This window comes from Coregonus clupeaformis, chromosome 29 (genome assembly GCF_020615455.1).
Source record: "Coregonus clupeaformis isolate EN_2021a chromosome 29, ASM2061545v1, whole genome shotgun sequence".
Lineage (NCBI taxonomy): Eukaryota > Metazoa > Chordata > Actinopteri > Salmoniformes > Salmonidae > Coregonus > Coregonus clupeaformis.
Window position 1 is genome coordinate 49,291,119 of NC_059220.1, and position 15,795 is coordinate 49,306,913.

The 15,795-nt window shown below is 45.5% G+C and overlaps 1 protein-coding gene across 4 annotated transcripts in view; it reads left to right on the forward strand.

The window, feature by feature from the left end:
- The window catches only part of LOC121545175 (protein Smaug homolog 1), a 69,164-nt gene that overhangs the window by 44,554 nt on the left and 8,815 nt on the right, over window positions 1-15,795 (forward strand). For 2 of the 4 annotated variants that reach the window (XM_041855628.2, XM_041855629.2), the window contains exons 4-12: window positions 907-1,272; window positions 4,766-4,876; window positions 6,182-6,291; window positions 6,672-6,758; window positions 7,539-7,803; window positions 8,482-8,567; window positions 8,800-8,918; window positions 9,390-9,612; window positions 13,383-13,509. In XM_041855628.2, coding sequence (XP_041711562.1) covers window positions 907-1,272; window positions 4,766-4,876; window positions 6,182-6,291; window positions 6,672-6,758; window positions 7,539-7,803; window positions 8,482-8,567; window positions 8,800-8,918; window positions 9,390-9,612; window positions 13,383-13,509 — 1,494 coding nt within the window. The remainder of the gene's footprint in view (window positions 1-906; window positions 1,273-4,765; window positions 4,877-6,181; window positions 6,292-6,671; window positions 6,759-7,538; window positions 7,804-8,481; window positions 8,568-8,799; window positions 8,919-9,389; window positions 9,613-13,382; window positions 13,510-15,795) is intronic. The other 2 variants (XM_041855630.2, XM_041855631.2) reach the window with 2 other exon arrangements.

A 15,795-nucleotide genomic window follows, 5' to 3' on the forward strand; every position in this document is an offset into this window, starting at 1 on the left:
TTGTCACAACACAACTGACTGGCTCAAATGCATTAAGAAGGAAAGAAATTCCACAAATTAACTTTTAACATGGCACACCTGTTAATTGAAATGCATTCCAGGTGACTACCTCATGAAGCTGGTTGAGATAATGCCAACAATGTTCAAAACTGTCATTAAGGCAAAGGGTGGCTACTTTGAAGAATCTCAAATATAAAATATAAAATATATGTTGATGTGTTTAATACTTTTTTGGTTACTACATGATTCCATGTGTTATCACAGTTTTATATCATCACTATTATTCTACAATGTAGAAAATTGTAAAAATTAAGAAAAACCCTTGAATGAGTAGGTGTGTCCAAACCTTTGACTGGTTCTGTATGTACAACAATAGACAATATAATGATATTACATCAGTGTTTAAATGTCCCTTGGTCCTACAGTATCTGCCATCTTAAGAGTCGGAATGTCTTAATGTTCACATGACTGGTTTGCCTTCAGCTACTTTTTCAGGTTTGCCTTGAAGCTAGCAAAGGTGCTGCACTCTCTCACACTGGTTGACAGGGTGTTCCATAATCCTGATTCTCTGACTGAAAAAGCTGCTTTCACCTCTCACTAGAGCGCCATCACCACTAGCCTACTTCCCTCTGGTGCAGACAGAGGCTTCTGGCTGGGGAACCGTGTATTGTGAATGGCTGTTGTAATCAATAAATTGGTTGCAGTATCAAAGTTGAGTGGGAGGCTAAGGCTCATGTCTGGTCTGGTCTGGGCCTCACCATGCCCATCTGTCCGTATGTCCCTACTAGTTCTCTAGCTAACAGAGTGTGTTGTCGTAGTATGATCCTAGTAGACAGACAGCTGAACTGAGCCCCTTTCTAACTGTCTGGGCCTCCCCTCCCCCTGTCTCTTGTGTGTGTCTTGCAGTCCTGTCCGGCGGTGGCGGCGGGCAGCACAGTCCCCTGAAGCGCTCGGTGTCCCTCACCCCCCCGATGAGCGGCAGCTCCTTGGCCAGTTCCTCCTCCTCGTCGGGCGGCCAAGCCCTGGGCCTGGGTCTGGGTCACGGTTGGCTCTCCCAGGAGGACCTGCGCGGGCCCCGGGGAAGAGGAAAAGGAGGAGGAGGAGGAGGGCTGGGGCTGGCCCCCACTGACCCTCACCACGCTCCCCTCTCCCCCCAGAGCAGCGTAGCGTCGTCGGGCAGCGGCGGCAGCGAGCACCTGGAGGATGGAGGTTGCTGTGTAGGAGGCATGCACCGCAGCAGCACATTCCACGAGGAGGGCAGCGGCATGAGGGGTGAGTTCAGTACTCCACCGCTCTCATGCGTAGCTTAGGCGCAGTGGACAGAGTAGCATGGAGGAGGCAGCCATGGGGGGTGGAGGGTGTTCACTTCAGGATGTCCCTCATCGATTGTTTGTTTTGAGGTGACCAATGCTACCCCCCAACAGCATTTGGCAGTTAGATTTGTATTGTAGTGATCTGGTCATTGATTAAAATTTTTAAAAACTTCTAAATATCAGTTGCCATGTCAGTCCATCAATGTCAGTTGGAACAGAGCCTTTGTCCTGGTCTGAGGAGGTTATTGTTGAAGAGGTATCTTAGGGAGACTCTCAATTGCATACTCCTTGTGTCCCCTCTCCTCGCCTCCTTCTCAAAACCCATTGGATGAGAAAGCCAAAGGTCCCTCCACTCTGACCTTTTCCTCCAATGGGTTTTGAGAAAGAGGCTAGGAGAGAGGACACGAGGAGTATGCAAGAGAGAATCTCCCTATAATGCCTCTTCAACAATAACCTCCTCAGACCAGGACAAAAGCTCTCTTCCAACTGACAATGATGGACTGACATTGCAACTGATATTTGAAGTTTTTTAATAAAATAAAAAATCAATGACCAGTTCACTACAATATACATTTTGATAAAGAGGCGAGGAGAGCGGACGCGTGGAGTATGCAATTGAGATTCTCCCATAATGTTTTCTAGAAACTCTTCTCCAACCATGTGTTTGGTGTGAGGGGGACTATTTCCCAGAAAGGAAGAGAGAGGAGGGAGACGTGTGGTTTCTCGCAGGGTGAAGCGACCTGTCTTGTTTGGCCTGTTTTTTGTGCTTTTTTTGTGTTAAAAAAATTTATGACCCCTGGTAACTGCTGGTACAATTGTTGATTTGGTTGGTTTGGTTGCCCCCCCCCCCTTCCAGGTGTTCACAAGCCACCCCCTCCCCCAGCTTCTTAGAAATGAACATCCCATCTGTTGTCACATAATACTGAATGTAGCCTACAGAATAGCAACACATTGGTCACATCTATGGTGATTTGTGGATGAGCGTATGTATGTATGTATATATGTGTGTGTGTGTGTGTGTGTGTGTGTGTGTGTGTATATACAGTGGGGAAAAAAAGTATTTAGTCAGCCACCAATTGTGCAAGTTCTCCCACTTAAAAAGATGAGAGAGGCCTGTAATTTTCATCATAGGTACACGTCAACTATGACAGACAAATTGAGGAAAATAAATCCATAAAATCACATTGTAGGATTTTTTATGAATTTATTTGCAAATTATGGTGGAAAATAAGTATTTGGTCACCTACAAACAAGCAAGATTTCTGGCTCTCACAGACCTGTAACTTCTTCTTTAAGAGGCTCCTCTGTCCTCCACTCGTTACCTGTATTAATGGTACCTGTTTGAACTTGTTATCAGTATAAAAGACACCTGTCCACAACCTCAAACAGTCACACTCCAAACTCCACTATGGCCAAGACCAAAGAGCTGTCAAAGGACACCAGAAACAAAATTGTAGACCTGCACCAGGCTGGGAAGACTGAATCTGCTATAGGTAAGCAGCTTGGTTTGAAGAAATCAACTGTGGGAGCAATTATTAGGAAATGGAAGACATACAAGACCACTGATAATCTCCCTCAATCTGGGGCTCCACGCAAGATCTCACCCCGTGGGAGTCAAAATGATCACAAGAACGGTGAGCAAAATCCCAGAACCACACGGGGGACCTAGTGAATGACCTGCAGAGAGCTGGGACCAAAGTACCAAAGCCTACCATCAGTAACACACTACGCCGCCAGGGACTCAAATCCTGCAGTGCTAGACGTGTCCCCCTGCTTAAGCCAGTACATGTCCAGGCCCGTCTGAAGTTTGCTAGAGTGCATTTGGATGATCCAGAAGAGGATTGGGAGAATGTCATATGGTCAGATGAAACCAAAATATAACTTTTTGGTAAAAACTCAACTCAGTCGTGTTTGGAGGACAAAGAATGCTGAGTTGCATCCAAAGAACACCATACCTACTGTGAAGCATGGGGGTGGAAACATCATGCTTTGGGGCTGTTTTTCTGCAAAGGGACCAGGACGACTGATCCGTGTAAAGGAAAGAATGAATGGGGCCATGTATAGTGAGATTTTGAGTGAAAATCTCCTTCCATCAGCAAGGGCATTGAAGATGAAACGTGGCTGGGTCTTTCAGCATGACAATGATCCCAAACACACCGCCCGGGCAACGAAGGAGTGGCTTCGTAAGAAGCATTTCAAGGTCCTGGAGTGGCCTAGCCAGTCTCCAGATCTCAACCCCATAGAACATCTTTGGAAGGAGTTGAAAGTCTGTGTTGCCCAGCGACAGCCCCAAAACATCACTGCTCTAGAGGAGATCTGCATGGAGGAATGGGCCAAAATACCAGCAACAGTGTGTGAAAACCTTGTGAAGACTTACAGAAAATGTTTGAACTTTGTCATTGCCAACAAAGGGTATATAACAAAGTATTGAGAAACTTTTGTTATTGACCAAATACTTATTTTCCACCATAATTTGCAAATAAATTCATTAAAAATCCTACAATGTGATTTTCTGGATTTTTTTTCCTCATTTTGTCTGTCATAGTTGACGTGTACCTATGATGAAAATGACAGGCCTCTCTCATCTTTTTAAGTGGGAGAACTTGCACAATTGGTGGCTGACTAAATACTTTTTTCCCCACTGTGTATATATTTATTTATTTATTCATTCATAGTTCAAAATGTCACATTCTGTGGTTTCAGCACTTAGTAGACCTATCTCTGATGTCTTGTTTGTGCACGTATTTGAGTGAATGGGGCAACAGGAAACAAGACACCTGTCGCATGGTATTTTAAGTTATGCACCACCGCCGCTCATTTTAAGGGCTCGAATAAGGCTTGACCACAGTAGCAACGGTGGGGCACAGACAGGACAGGAGAAAACATGCCAGGACAGGAGCAAACATGCTCCTATCAGTCTCTGATGTCGTCTTTCAGGGGTGGCTTTCTTTTACACCCTGTCTCATGCTCAGTCTCAGGACATGACACAGAGATACAGTGCCATCTGGTTCCTATACACCATATAACCTTTTAGCCAAATATATGGGACATCATGAAAATGATGGTTTTGGTTGAGTGATCAGATAGCCTTCTTACCTCTCGTTTTAAGCCGACGTTGGTTTTTCATTGGGATAGTTGTGTGAATTGTGCAGTTATTTGGTTTTGAGAAAAGTGTGTGTGCAAAAAGGTGTTTGGGGTGATTTTAGTGCCAACAGAAATGTTATCTGAATTTAATCATTTTGAATTTGTATTCATAAATTGAATTTGAATTCAATTTTTTTTTACTTTGCATTGCACAAGTTGATTCAATTGATGAATACAAATTCAAGATGAATGAATTCAGATCACTCCGTAAATGGTGTGTGTGACCTGATCAGTTAACACCAATCGGTGGCTTTATAGTTGATGCCGTCTGAAGCATTTTCACAAGTTTCCCCACTTCTTTACCCCAGTCTTTCCCCTAGATTATTGTCCAGGCGTGGCGCAAAGGCCCCCAAAGCAACATCCAGGCCCTCTGGGGACCAACAGAGTTGGGCAGGGGGGCCTGCCCCAGCTTTACAATGGTAGGGGAAACACTACTTGACCCTCACTTCCATTGACACATATTTGTTCAGAAAATGCCCCTTATCCAGACTGACATTCAAATTGGAACAATCCCTGTCTGCATATAGTACAGTGAAGCTTCTTGGCACCACATCCACCTCTGATAAGCAAAATTATCTAACTGACATAGCGTCCAAGTCGTCTTCTGTGTCATGTTCATTAGGGCACACAACGTTTGAAAACGTTTTGCAACTGAAATAGAAAATTAGCGTTTCAAAGTCCAGGTAGTCCCTCTGTGTTTCAGTCCATTTTCTTCCATTGGGTGCCTAATGAACACGACCCTGAACTTACCCATCTACAGGAAGAGTGAGAACTCGGCTGTTTGTGTTGTTGGGGGGAAAGTTAACAAAAACTGGCAGTATATTTACAGTCAACTCCCACCAGAGTTCTTTGAATACAGATTACTAAGCATTGCTAAGCATTAACAATATAAACATTAATTCTCCTAAGCATTACGTCATCTGGGCCTATATTCCAAAAGTGTCTCAGGGTAGGAGTGCTGATCAAGGATCAGGTCCGTCCTGTCCGTATACTCTTATTCATTACGATATAAAAGGCTAAACTGATTCTATATCAGCACTTCTACTCTGAGACACTTTGTGAATACGGGTCCTGAACAGTCCAACCTGCTAACAGTGGCAGTTTCTAGATTTGTAAGTCTTTGCTTAGGGTCAAAGATTTTGAAATAAGGCCATTTTAGGCTTTGTTTAGAGACCGTTGTTTGCATCCAGGTGTGAAGTACACTGTTAAAATACAATGTTACCAATACATTATGAAGTGGCAATGAAACATGATTAAAGCAGTAATGTGAAAGACTGCTAAGTTAATTGACATTTTCACTCTCACCACACAACAACCATAGCAAGCGATAGAATTATCCTTTTTACGCTTCCAGTCAACTAATGGTCATAGAACCAAATCTCCTTAGCTAGCGACCAACATATGAGGTGGTCTCTTGTATCAGTGTTTTACAACACAGCTTTGACAGGAAAGGTTAGAGTTGAAGGGATAAGAATGCATCCCAAATGGCACCTTAACCCTATATAGTGCACTACTTTTGACCAGAGCTCTATGGGCCCTGGTCAAAAGTAGTGTATTTAATAGGGAATAGGGTACCATTTGGGACACCGCCTGAGACACTAAGCGAGTTTTAATGGTGAGAGGGAATAGTAGAAAGGAGGACATTACCCCATCTGTGATGTCTTATGTCAGTGCCATTACACTGACTCCCTGACTTACGTGTATGCGTGTGTGTGTGTCTACAGATGTGCCAGCCTGGCTGAAAAGCCTCCGTCTCCACAAATATGCGGCACTCTTCTCCACCATGACGTATGACGAGATGATGTCACTGACCGAACAGCAGCTGGAATCACAGGTCAGTAGCATAGCATAGATGGCTTCTTCTAACTATGGGAATACCTAAGGTAAACATACTAGGAACGTAACAGCAAATGTTAGGGCATTGGAAGTCATTGCCTTCAGTTTTTAGTACTGTACTTTTCCCACAAAGTTGTCTTCATAAAAGAGCTGATAGACATGAACCGGTATTTTAAGCATTACAATAAGACATTATAACGGCTCATTCATGCTTATAACAAGTTATAAAGCATTATAACCACAGGCTTTAAGTAAAGACATTTTCAGTAGAACACTTTGATTAATTATGACCCTTTTCACTGTGTATTTAACTTGTCGTTGGTGTGTGTGTGTGATGAAGGAATGTTGAAAGGGTGAAATTATGTTTTTCTTCTGCAGAATGTCACCAAAGGGGCAAGGCACAAGATAGTCATCAGCATTCAGAAACTGAAGGAGCGTCAGAACATGCTGCGCTGCCTAGAGAAGGTCAGTGGTGCAAGCTGTCAATTTATTAGATTGAGTGAATTGTCACAAAAAGACTGGTGAAAACAATACTAGGAAGAGGTCCAAGTGAGGGCCCTTGGAAGCTCTCCTTTCGCTTTGAGAGGCAGACAGGACAGGAGCGAAACATTATTTTGGAATAACTTTATTTTCCCTCGTCATCAAATGGCTGGTGAGCGTCTCCTACCTTTCATGACGGAAATATCCCGCCGCCCACCTGACAGCTGCTGGTGTAGAGAGGACTCTGATGGAGACTTCTAGAATGATTCTCCTGTGAATAGGACTATGCATATTTGCATCCCTTACTGTAACGGTCCGGAACTGTTTGGTATCATATAGGGCTGTGGCGGTCATTACATATTGTCAGCCGGTTATTGTCATGCAAAAGACTGCCTGTCTCACGGTAATTTACCGTTAATTAACATAAATACATTTAGCATCTCCAGGCCTCCCCGCGTACAAGTCGCTGACATGTCATCATTTCTGTCTTTGATGTTAAAGAAACACCTTCATATTGATCATGCATATTTTTTTGTTTTTCCTTTCTCCCTGCTATACCTACTTTCTCCTTTCTTCTCACTCCTCTATTTTCCCTCATCTTTGTGACCTTCTCTCTCCTCTCCATTCCTTTATTCTCTCTCTTTCGTCACTCTCTCTTAACTTTCACTTTGTCCTGCCCCTTCTTTTTCTCTCTCTTTCTATCACTTTCTTGTGTTCTTTTTCCCCTTCACGTTCTCTCTCTCCCTCTCTGCTTCTCTCTCCCAGGATGTGTTGGAGGGGGGTAACCTGCGCGCCCCTCTCACCGAGCTCCACCAGATGATCCTGACGCCCATCAAGGCGGTGGCCAGCGATGAGTCGTCCCCCAGCTCGCCCTCCTCGACCACACAGAGACCCCTGTTGAGCCCAGAGGGGAAGTGCAGCGCCGCCCCGGGCTCCCACCTCGCCCCGGGAGGAGGGGAGGGGGAGACAGGGACCACCCTAATCGCTGAGGGGGACATCCCCGGCCAGTTCACCCGCGTCATGGGCAAAGGTACAGAGGATCTAGTCCCATAGGTTGGGAAGTGAAGTTGTCGTAACGTTGTCATACGCACAACACATTTGATGTAGGTGCTGCTGAGAGACTGCACTGAAAGAAACCAAACACCTGGGATCACAATGTGGTCAATATTAAAGGGGTTTTTAAATCGGAAAACTGTTTTCATATATTGCTCACCAGTCCATCATCGATATGGTCTCAAAATATCATTATTTTGTACATTAGAGCATCAGAGCTAGCCTGATAGAAAGCCTGTGTTTACTTCCTGGAAAAGTCTGATTATGCAAAACACAACATTATAAGGCTTTTTGCGTTTACTTTGTTTTGGGCGTCAGGAGACTGAAAGCGATATATTTTGAAAACGTCAATGCTGATATGCACACTTTTTGGGACTAATAAAAAAACATTTGGAGTAAATTGCCCCTTTAAGGGTGGTATAAGGAACATTCTAGTATGGGGCCTTTTGATTTCTTGACTTCCCTTCCTCTCCATTACCGTCAGAGTGTTATGTGCTGAGCAAACAGTGGCCATATTAAAAGAAATGTGGAAGATGGAAATCAGTGGGGCCACGTTTTCCCATGCTCAAACCCCCTCTGTGTCATTGAAGTCACCCTGCTTTGGGGAAATTAACTCTCTCCCTCCCCCTCCCCCTCTCCCTCTCCCCCTCTCCAGTTTGCACACAGCTCCTGGTGTCCAGGCCAGACGAAGAGAACATCAGCTCCTACCTGCAGCTCATTGACAAGTGCCTTCTTCACGAGGTATACATGCACAGACACACACACACACACACACACACACACACACACACACACACACACACACAACTGACAATACTTTTCTTTATACAGTTCTTCAGACCCTTATTTAGCTCATGGGTGAATGTAACACATTAGAACAGCACATGTCTCTATTTCCTGTCTGCAAAACCCTGAGTCATTCTCTCTCCTCCTCTTTGGCCCTGCAACCCCTCCTTCCCCCCTCCTCCCACAGGCATTCACAGAGTTGCAGAAGAAGCGACTGTTGTCGTGGAAACAACAGGTGCAGAAGCTGTTCCGCTCGTTCCCCAGGAAGACCCTCCTGGACATGACTGGCTACCGGGTGCAGAGGAGGTAGATTTGACCCTACACACACACACACACACACACACACAAGTGAGTGAAACGTCCTAACCTCTCCTCCTTCACACCATCTGTTCTCAGTCTCACCCACGCCTCCCTAGCCATTGTAGAATGTTTTCAACGTAACTTTTTATTACTAAAGCTCTATCACCACCACGAATTTGTATTCTATGACTTCCTCGGCTAAATGTTTAAAAGGTCAAATAATGTAGCTACAGTGTGGCAACACTCCTGGCTCTTGACACATAAACGACTCCCCTCCGGAGACCGGGGTTCCCTGGGTCCACCCTCTCCAACTTGCCTATCTCCTCAATCAATCTATCAAATGTATTTTAATTTTTTTTACATTTTATATTAGCAGTTGTCACAAAAGGTTTTACCTTTGATTCCTAACGGTCTAAAAAATATTGGGGGGAAAAGGTCAAATGATAATCAAAGCATTATCTCTCTCTCCCCATGTAGCAGCAGCAGTAGCCGGGGCTTCGGCCAGTCCAATTCTCTCCCCACGGCGGGCTGCGTGGGGGGCAGCAGCAGCGTGTCGGCCCGTCGCAGCCTGCGCCAGTTCCAGATGCCCTCGCGGAGCCTCCCCGGCGCCAGGCTGGGCCTGCTGGGCACCGCCGGCCTCCTGGGACCCACGCCACATAGCGCCAGCAGCACCCCCACCGGCCTCAAGCAGGGACGACAGGTGGGGACACTTCTGACTTTAACCTTCTCCTAGTCCCTAGGCACTTGGCCTCCACCCCAAGCCTAGGCAATTGATGTAGATTTTTTTTATTTGGTGATGTCAGATTGCGGAGTCTCCCTTTAGGCTGGGATGACAGATGGGGATGCCCCGATCTAACGTTCTCCTTGCCCCGTACATCTAGCCCCTGCCCACATCGGCGTGATCAACTAAAATATTTGCTCAAGTCTCCGATTGACATCAATGTGTGATGTCTGAATTAAGCGCACATGTCAAAATTTTGGGCATTCATGTAGATCTGAGTGGATTTCTTAGGTGATTTCATATTGCGGAGTTAGTCTAGCTTTCAATGAAAAGACAAACAATCCTTGTCAGCGTCAATTTGGTCCGCTACAGTAGTGGACAGTGGGTAGTGATACAAAGGGCCCCCTAGATGAAAAAACTAAAACATTGTTGTCTTCTCAGTCTCGGGGTGCTGTTTATTTAAGCTATAATAATTAGAGCAGTAAAAATAAATGTTTTGTCATACCCGTGGTATAAATGCCATTATAAACTGGGTGGTTTGAGTCCTGAATTCTGATTGGCTGAAAGCCATGGTATATCAGACCGTATACCACGGGTATGACAAAACATTCATTTTTACTGTTCTAATTACGTTGGTAACCAGTTTATAATAGCAATAAGGCACCTCTGGGGTTTGTGATATATGGCCAATATACCATGGCTAAGGGCTGTGTCCAGGTGCTCCGCGTTGCGTTGTGCATAAGAGCAGCCCTTAGCCATGGTATATTGGCCATATACCACAACTCCTCGGGCCTTATTGCTTAAATATACAGTGGGGGATAATATAATAACTGGAGAAAGGAAAGAGTGAGAACCACTCCTTGATCAAGTGTCTGGAATCGTCCCACCACATAGAGAAAAAGTCCAAACCTAGCCACATATTCCCTCTTTCAGCATCTGTCCCGAATGATCCCTCCCTTTTGAAATACAGAGTTGTAAAAACAGTCATAGAAACACACAGCCATAAGGGGGGAAAATGCAACAGAAAAGTGACGTGTCGGGTGAAGCGGCTGGAACTCATAGGCAGGTCACATGCATTCCACAGGCCCTACATCACTACTGAGTGGAACAGTCCTCCAGTCGGCAGCAGTGATAACCTGGCACTTGCACACGTCTGCTTCTCTCCCATTCAGCATTTTTCTAGGCATCCTTACAATGGGAGGAAATTCCAAACCGCTTCCTCCACATTTTGCACACTCTCTCCGTCCGACCGTTTTTTTGGACAGGATCGAAAGGTTTGGGATGAGTGTATTAAAAGAAAGGAGCTAGGGAGAGGAGGAGGGAGAGAGCGAGGGTGAGTCATAGTTTGGGAGGTGGTGGTGAAGGGGGATGGGCGACCGAGAGAGAGGGAGGAGGGAGAGCGAATGAGCTAGTCAGAGGCAGTGAGAACAGTGCACAGGCATTTCCTGTTTTTCCCTGGCCCTCTGTACGGGAGGGCCGGGAAAGGGGGAGAGAGAGACGGACAGACTGAGAGAGAGGGAGTGGAGGGAGTAGGGAGAGAGAAAGGGGGAGTGGAGGGAGTGAGGGAGAGAGAGAGTGGTTAGGGGAGAGAGAGTGTAGAGAGCAGGAGTAGAGACGGAGAGAGAGAGAGAAAGAAAGAGAAGGTTGAATGTATAATAGGCAGGTTACAGAGAGGAATCCGGGCGGTTCAAGAATGTCAGTAGTTTGAGGCTAAAAGGGGAGGGGAGAGAAAAATAAAAGGTTGACTGTATAATGGCTCAGTAGTTATAGGCTAGAGAGGAAACACTTCTGGGGTGCCCTTCCCTAGTTTTTACACACTTATAAAGCCACCCCCGGGTGTGCATTTAGTTATGTGATAAAGTCCCAATTCAACTGATTTTGGGAAAATGTGTTGAACCAAAATGTACTTTGCACATGATTTAAACTGTATACTACCAACAGGTTATTGCCTCTCCTGTGCATTTAGTACTACCGCGGTAGCATTCACCTATAAGTCATTCTGGAGTCAAGTGTGTGTATGAGAATTATAGAGATTTGTCAATATAAATGAACATTTTTACAACCATTAAGTGATGTGCACTCGGTAGTTTGTCTAAGGTAGGGTTCTCAAACTACAATTCCCTGGGTGCCAAGGTGGGGGGCATTTCAATTATCGCCAACATTGTGCAGAACTGTATGTCATATTACTATGGTGTCATAGGGTCATTAACATACAGTGGCGGCCGCTGATTGGCTGGACATTGTCATATTGTCAACAAAGCAGCATGACAGAATTATTAACCCAAGTTTCTAAATTACCGGTTGCTTCTTTAGGAGGATATATGAAGCTGTCTGTGCATTTGAACAACAGTATGAATACACCTATTTCACTTTTGCATGTAAAAACAGACTAACCACTGCTGCACATACTGCCTCAGTTTTGATGACCAAAAGTTATATTTTTTGAACGAGCAGTGCGCAGCCAGCGCACGAGAGCATCGTTAACAAAAGCACAGGGAAAACGCAACAAGAACAAGTGGATTTAAAAAAATCTAACTGGGGATAGCTAGCTAGTATAATGTCACAAGCATAATGAGTTCGCCAGTAACTTTAGTTAGACTTGTTTGGCATGCCAGCTAGAAAGCTAGCTACCTGTATGCTAGCTTGCCAGTAGCTAGTATCCACTAGCTCAAATAAAATGTTATTGGTCACATACACGTGTTTAGCAGATGTTATTGCGGGTGTAGCGAAATGCTTGTGTTTCTAGCTCCGACAGTGCAGTAATATCTAACAAGTAATATCTAACAATTTCACAACATATACCCAATACACACAAATCTAAGTAAAGCAATGGAATTAAGAATATATAAATAAATATATGGACGAGCAATGTCAGAGAGGCATAGACTAAGATACGGTAGAATAGTATAGAATACATTATATACATATGAGATGAGTAATGCAAGACATGTAAACATTATTAAAGTGACTAGTGTTCCATTTTATAAAGTGGCCAGTGATTTCTAAACTATGTGTATAGGCAGCAGCCTCTAATGTGCTAGTGAATGCTATTTAACAGTCTGATGGCCTTGAGATAGCTGTTTTTCAGTCTCTCAGTCCCAGCTAGCATCTAATGGCAGGGGAAACCAAAAAGTGTTGCAAATTGGGCAGAGAGACATGTTTTTTTTTTTATCCTACCAGATCCGCAAGAAGGTTCTAGCGAACGTATCCCACTATCCTTCGGCTGTATGTGGATGTCCGGTTCAGGTCCCTTGCTTCCAATGAATGCCCCAGGACAATCCATTTACTTTGTGCTGTGAAAATCATGTGATGAAATCCTGCAATCTCATTGCTGCAGTCCCCCCCCCCCCCAAATAGCAAGCAATGTAATAGCTGACAATGCAATCCAAGCACTTGGCGGGCCATAGTTGCTGATTGCAGAGCAGTAGGTAACTAAACAGCTTGTTTTGAACAATATATATTTTAAAATGTACACGAATTAACCACACTATTTGTATATCTTTTTTTTGGGGGGGGGGGGGTTGAGCAATCACAAGTGGGGCACAGCCCCTAACGCCCTAGTGGATGAGCCGCCACTGTTTTCCCAGCAATGTCTGTTAGTGGTTGGATTTGTTGCACCTATTATTGGGATTGTTGTGTCAGTTTAGATGGTCTAGAATGAGTCTCAGTCTGTAGTGATCCAAAAGATATGACTCTCTAGCCTACCGGTCTGTTGTGGCTGTCTGTCTGACTATCTGTTTGTCCAACAGGGTCTGTGGTTCGCCAACCCCGGGGGCAGTAATAGCATGCCCAGCCGGACCCACAGCTCAGTGCAGAGGACCCGCTCCCTGCCTGTCCACACCACGCCACACACCATGGTCATGTTCCAGCAGTCTGGTAAGAGAAACCTACACACACAGTTACACTATACACACACACACGTTACACAGCACACACACACTACTGTACAAGGTAACTCTTCCTCGCTTTCCTTTGCTCTCTTTCTTTATCTTTCCCTCTCGCTCCTTATTGTATTGTATCTCTGTCTCCATAAACTCTTAGCAGCCTAGCATCCTCAGGACCTTCCTCTTTGTTAACCTGGAGAGAGATGTTGTTCCTGGTGCTTTAAATGCAGTGTGCTGAGGATGATGGTGTATTGCAGGGAGCTTTACCCAAGGCTGTTGTTCTGCATTGGTGTGTGTGTGTGTGTGCACGATGCCCTGTGGCCTGTGGCATTACAGCATCTGATACACTGGTCCCATTACCCACAATGCTGGCCAGGCTCATAAAAATATAGTTACCAGAACAGACATTCCCATTCAAGTCAATGCTCTGCTCGGTGATGGTTGAATGCTGTAACCGCAAGACAAAATGGACATCCAATGTGACAGCGGGGACTTCCTCCTCCGGCCTGTCTTTCATGGGGAACCAAAGTGTACCCCCCCCCCCTTTTTAGAATGGAGAGGAAGAATGGGGAGGGTAGTTTCGGGGGGAAAGATGGAATGTAGCAATATGAGAGGGAGGAAGGGAAGGACGGAGAGAGGGAAGAGTCAGCGGACTGTTACAATGAGTCTCTTTGTGCAGGGTGGCTGGGGTGCCCTGGCACACATTCCCTGCCCTCTCCTTCTCTCTCGTCCTCCCTCGTTCTCTCTCTCTCTCTCTCTCTACCTCCCTCAGAGTCGTACACACTGCACATGCACTCAGGGGTAGCTGGAGTTGGAGCGGGCCAGGGTATGTAGCTGCCTGGAAAGCTAGGTCTCACTCTCTCCCTTCTTTAAATGATTGATTAAAACGGAGGTTATACGGGGAGAATGAGGGGATGAAGGAAGGGGGAGTGTGTGTTTTTGAGAACAAGCGTGTGAGCACACAAGTGTGTGTGTGGAGGGGGACAGGATTTGGGGCCTAAAAATAGCCGGTGGCGGACTGTTCTGTCTGTCCAGCCGGGGGGGCGGCGAGTGCCTAACTCAGCTCTTCTCTATACCCACAAGGGATTTTCACAGTCGCCCTAGGCAAGGCAGGCAGTAGCAGCTAAAGACTAGCCGTTAGCCTAGATATCCCCCCGTGACAGCTAGCTAAGGAGCGCACAGCTGAGGTAAGGGGGCTGCTAGGCTAGCAAGTAAGCAACTGACCCTCTGTCGCTTCTAAGAAGGTTTTTGGGGGGGTTTGGGGTCCCCCTTGTGGCGCAACAGGTGACTTTGAACTTGAGAAGTAGACACCCCCCACACGCATGCTAAACCACCCTGGTGCGAATAACCCAAGTGACTGGGGATTGTATTGATAGGGTGTAATGTGGAGACAGTTGGTTAATTGGCTGTGTATTGTAATCAGATTAAGAACGGCACAAATGGCGTGATTGAGTGGAGGTCATTGTTATGATGCCCGCCCGCCCCACACACACAGAATTTGGATAATTCACTCCTTTTGTCTGTTGCCAACTCGGGGTGGTGATGTCAGGAAAGGTAAAGGTATTATAGGATTGAGACCTTTAGATCAGGGATCATCAACTAGATTCAGCCGCGGGAATATTTTGTATTGAGTGCATGGTCAGGGGGCAGGAACATAATTACAAATCATTTGTAGACTGCAAATTGACCACAAGACGCCCAAACAGATATAACATTTCACTAAAACATAATCATTTCAAACCTTGCTTACATTTGTATATGATCACATACCCTACATGACCAAAAGTATGTGGACACCTGCTCGTCAAACATCTCATTCCAAAATCATGGGCATTAATATGGAGTTGGTCCCCCCTTTGTTGCTATAACCGCCTCCACTCTTCTGGGAAGACTTTCCACTAGATTTTAAAACATTGCTGCGGGGACTTGCTTCCATTCAGCCACAAAAGCATTAGTGAGGTCGGGCACTGATGTTGGGCGATTAGGCCTTGCTCGCAGTCAGCGATGGGGTTGAGGTCAGAGCTCTGTGCAGGCCAGTCAAGTTCTTCCACACCGATTTCAACAAACCATTTTTCTATGATTTCCTTTCATTGGAACTAAGGGGCCTAGCCCGAACCATGAAAAACAGCCCCAGACCATTATTCCTCCTCCACCAAACTTTACAGTTGGCACTATGCATTGGGCAGGTAGCGTTCTCCTGGCATCCACCAAACACAGATTCGTCCGTCGCACTGCCAGATGGTGAAAGGTGATTCATCACTCCAGAAAACACGTTTCA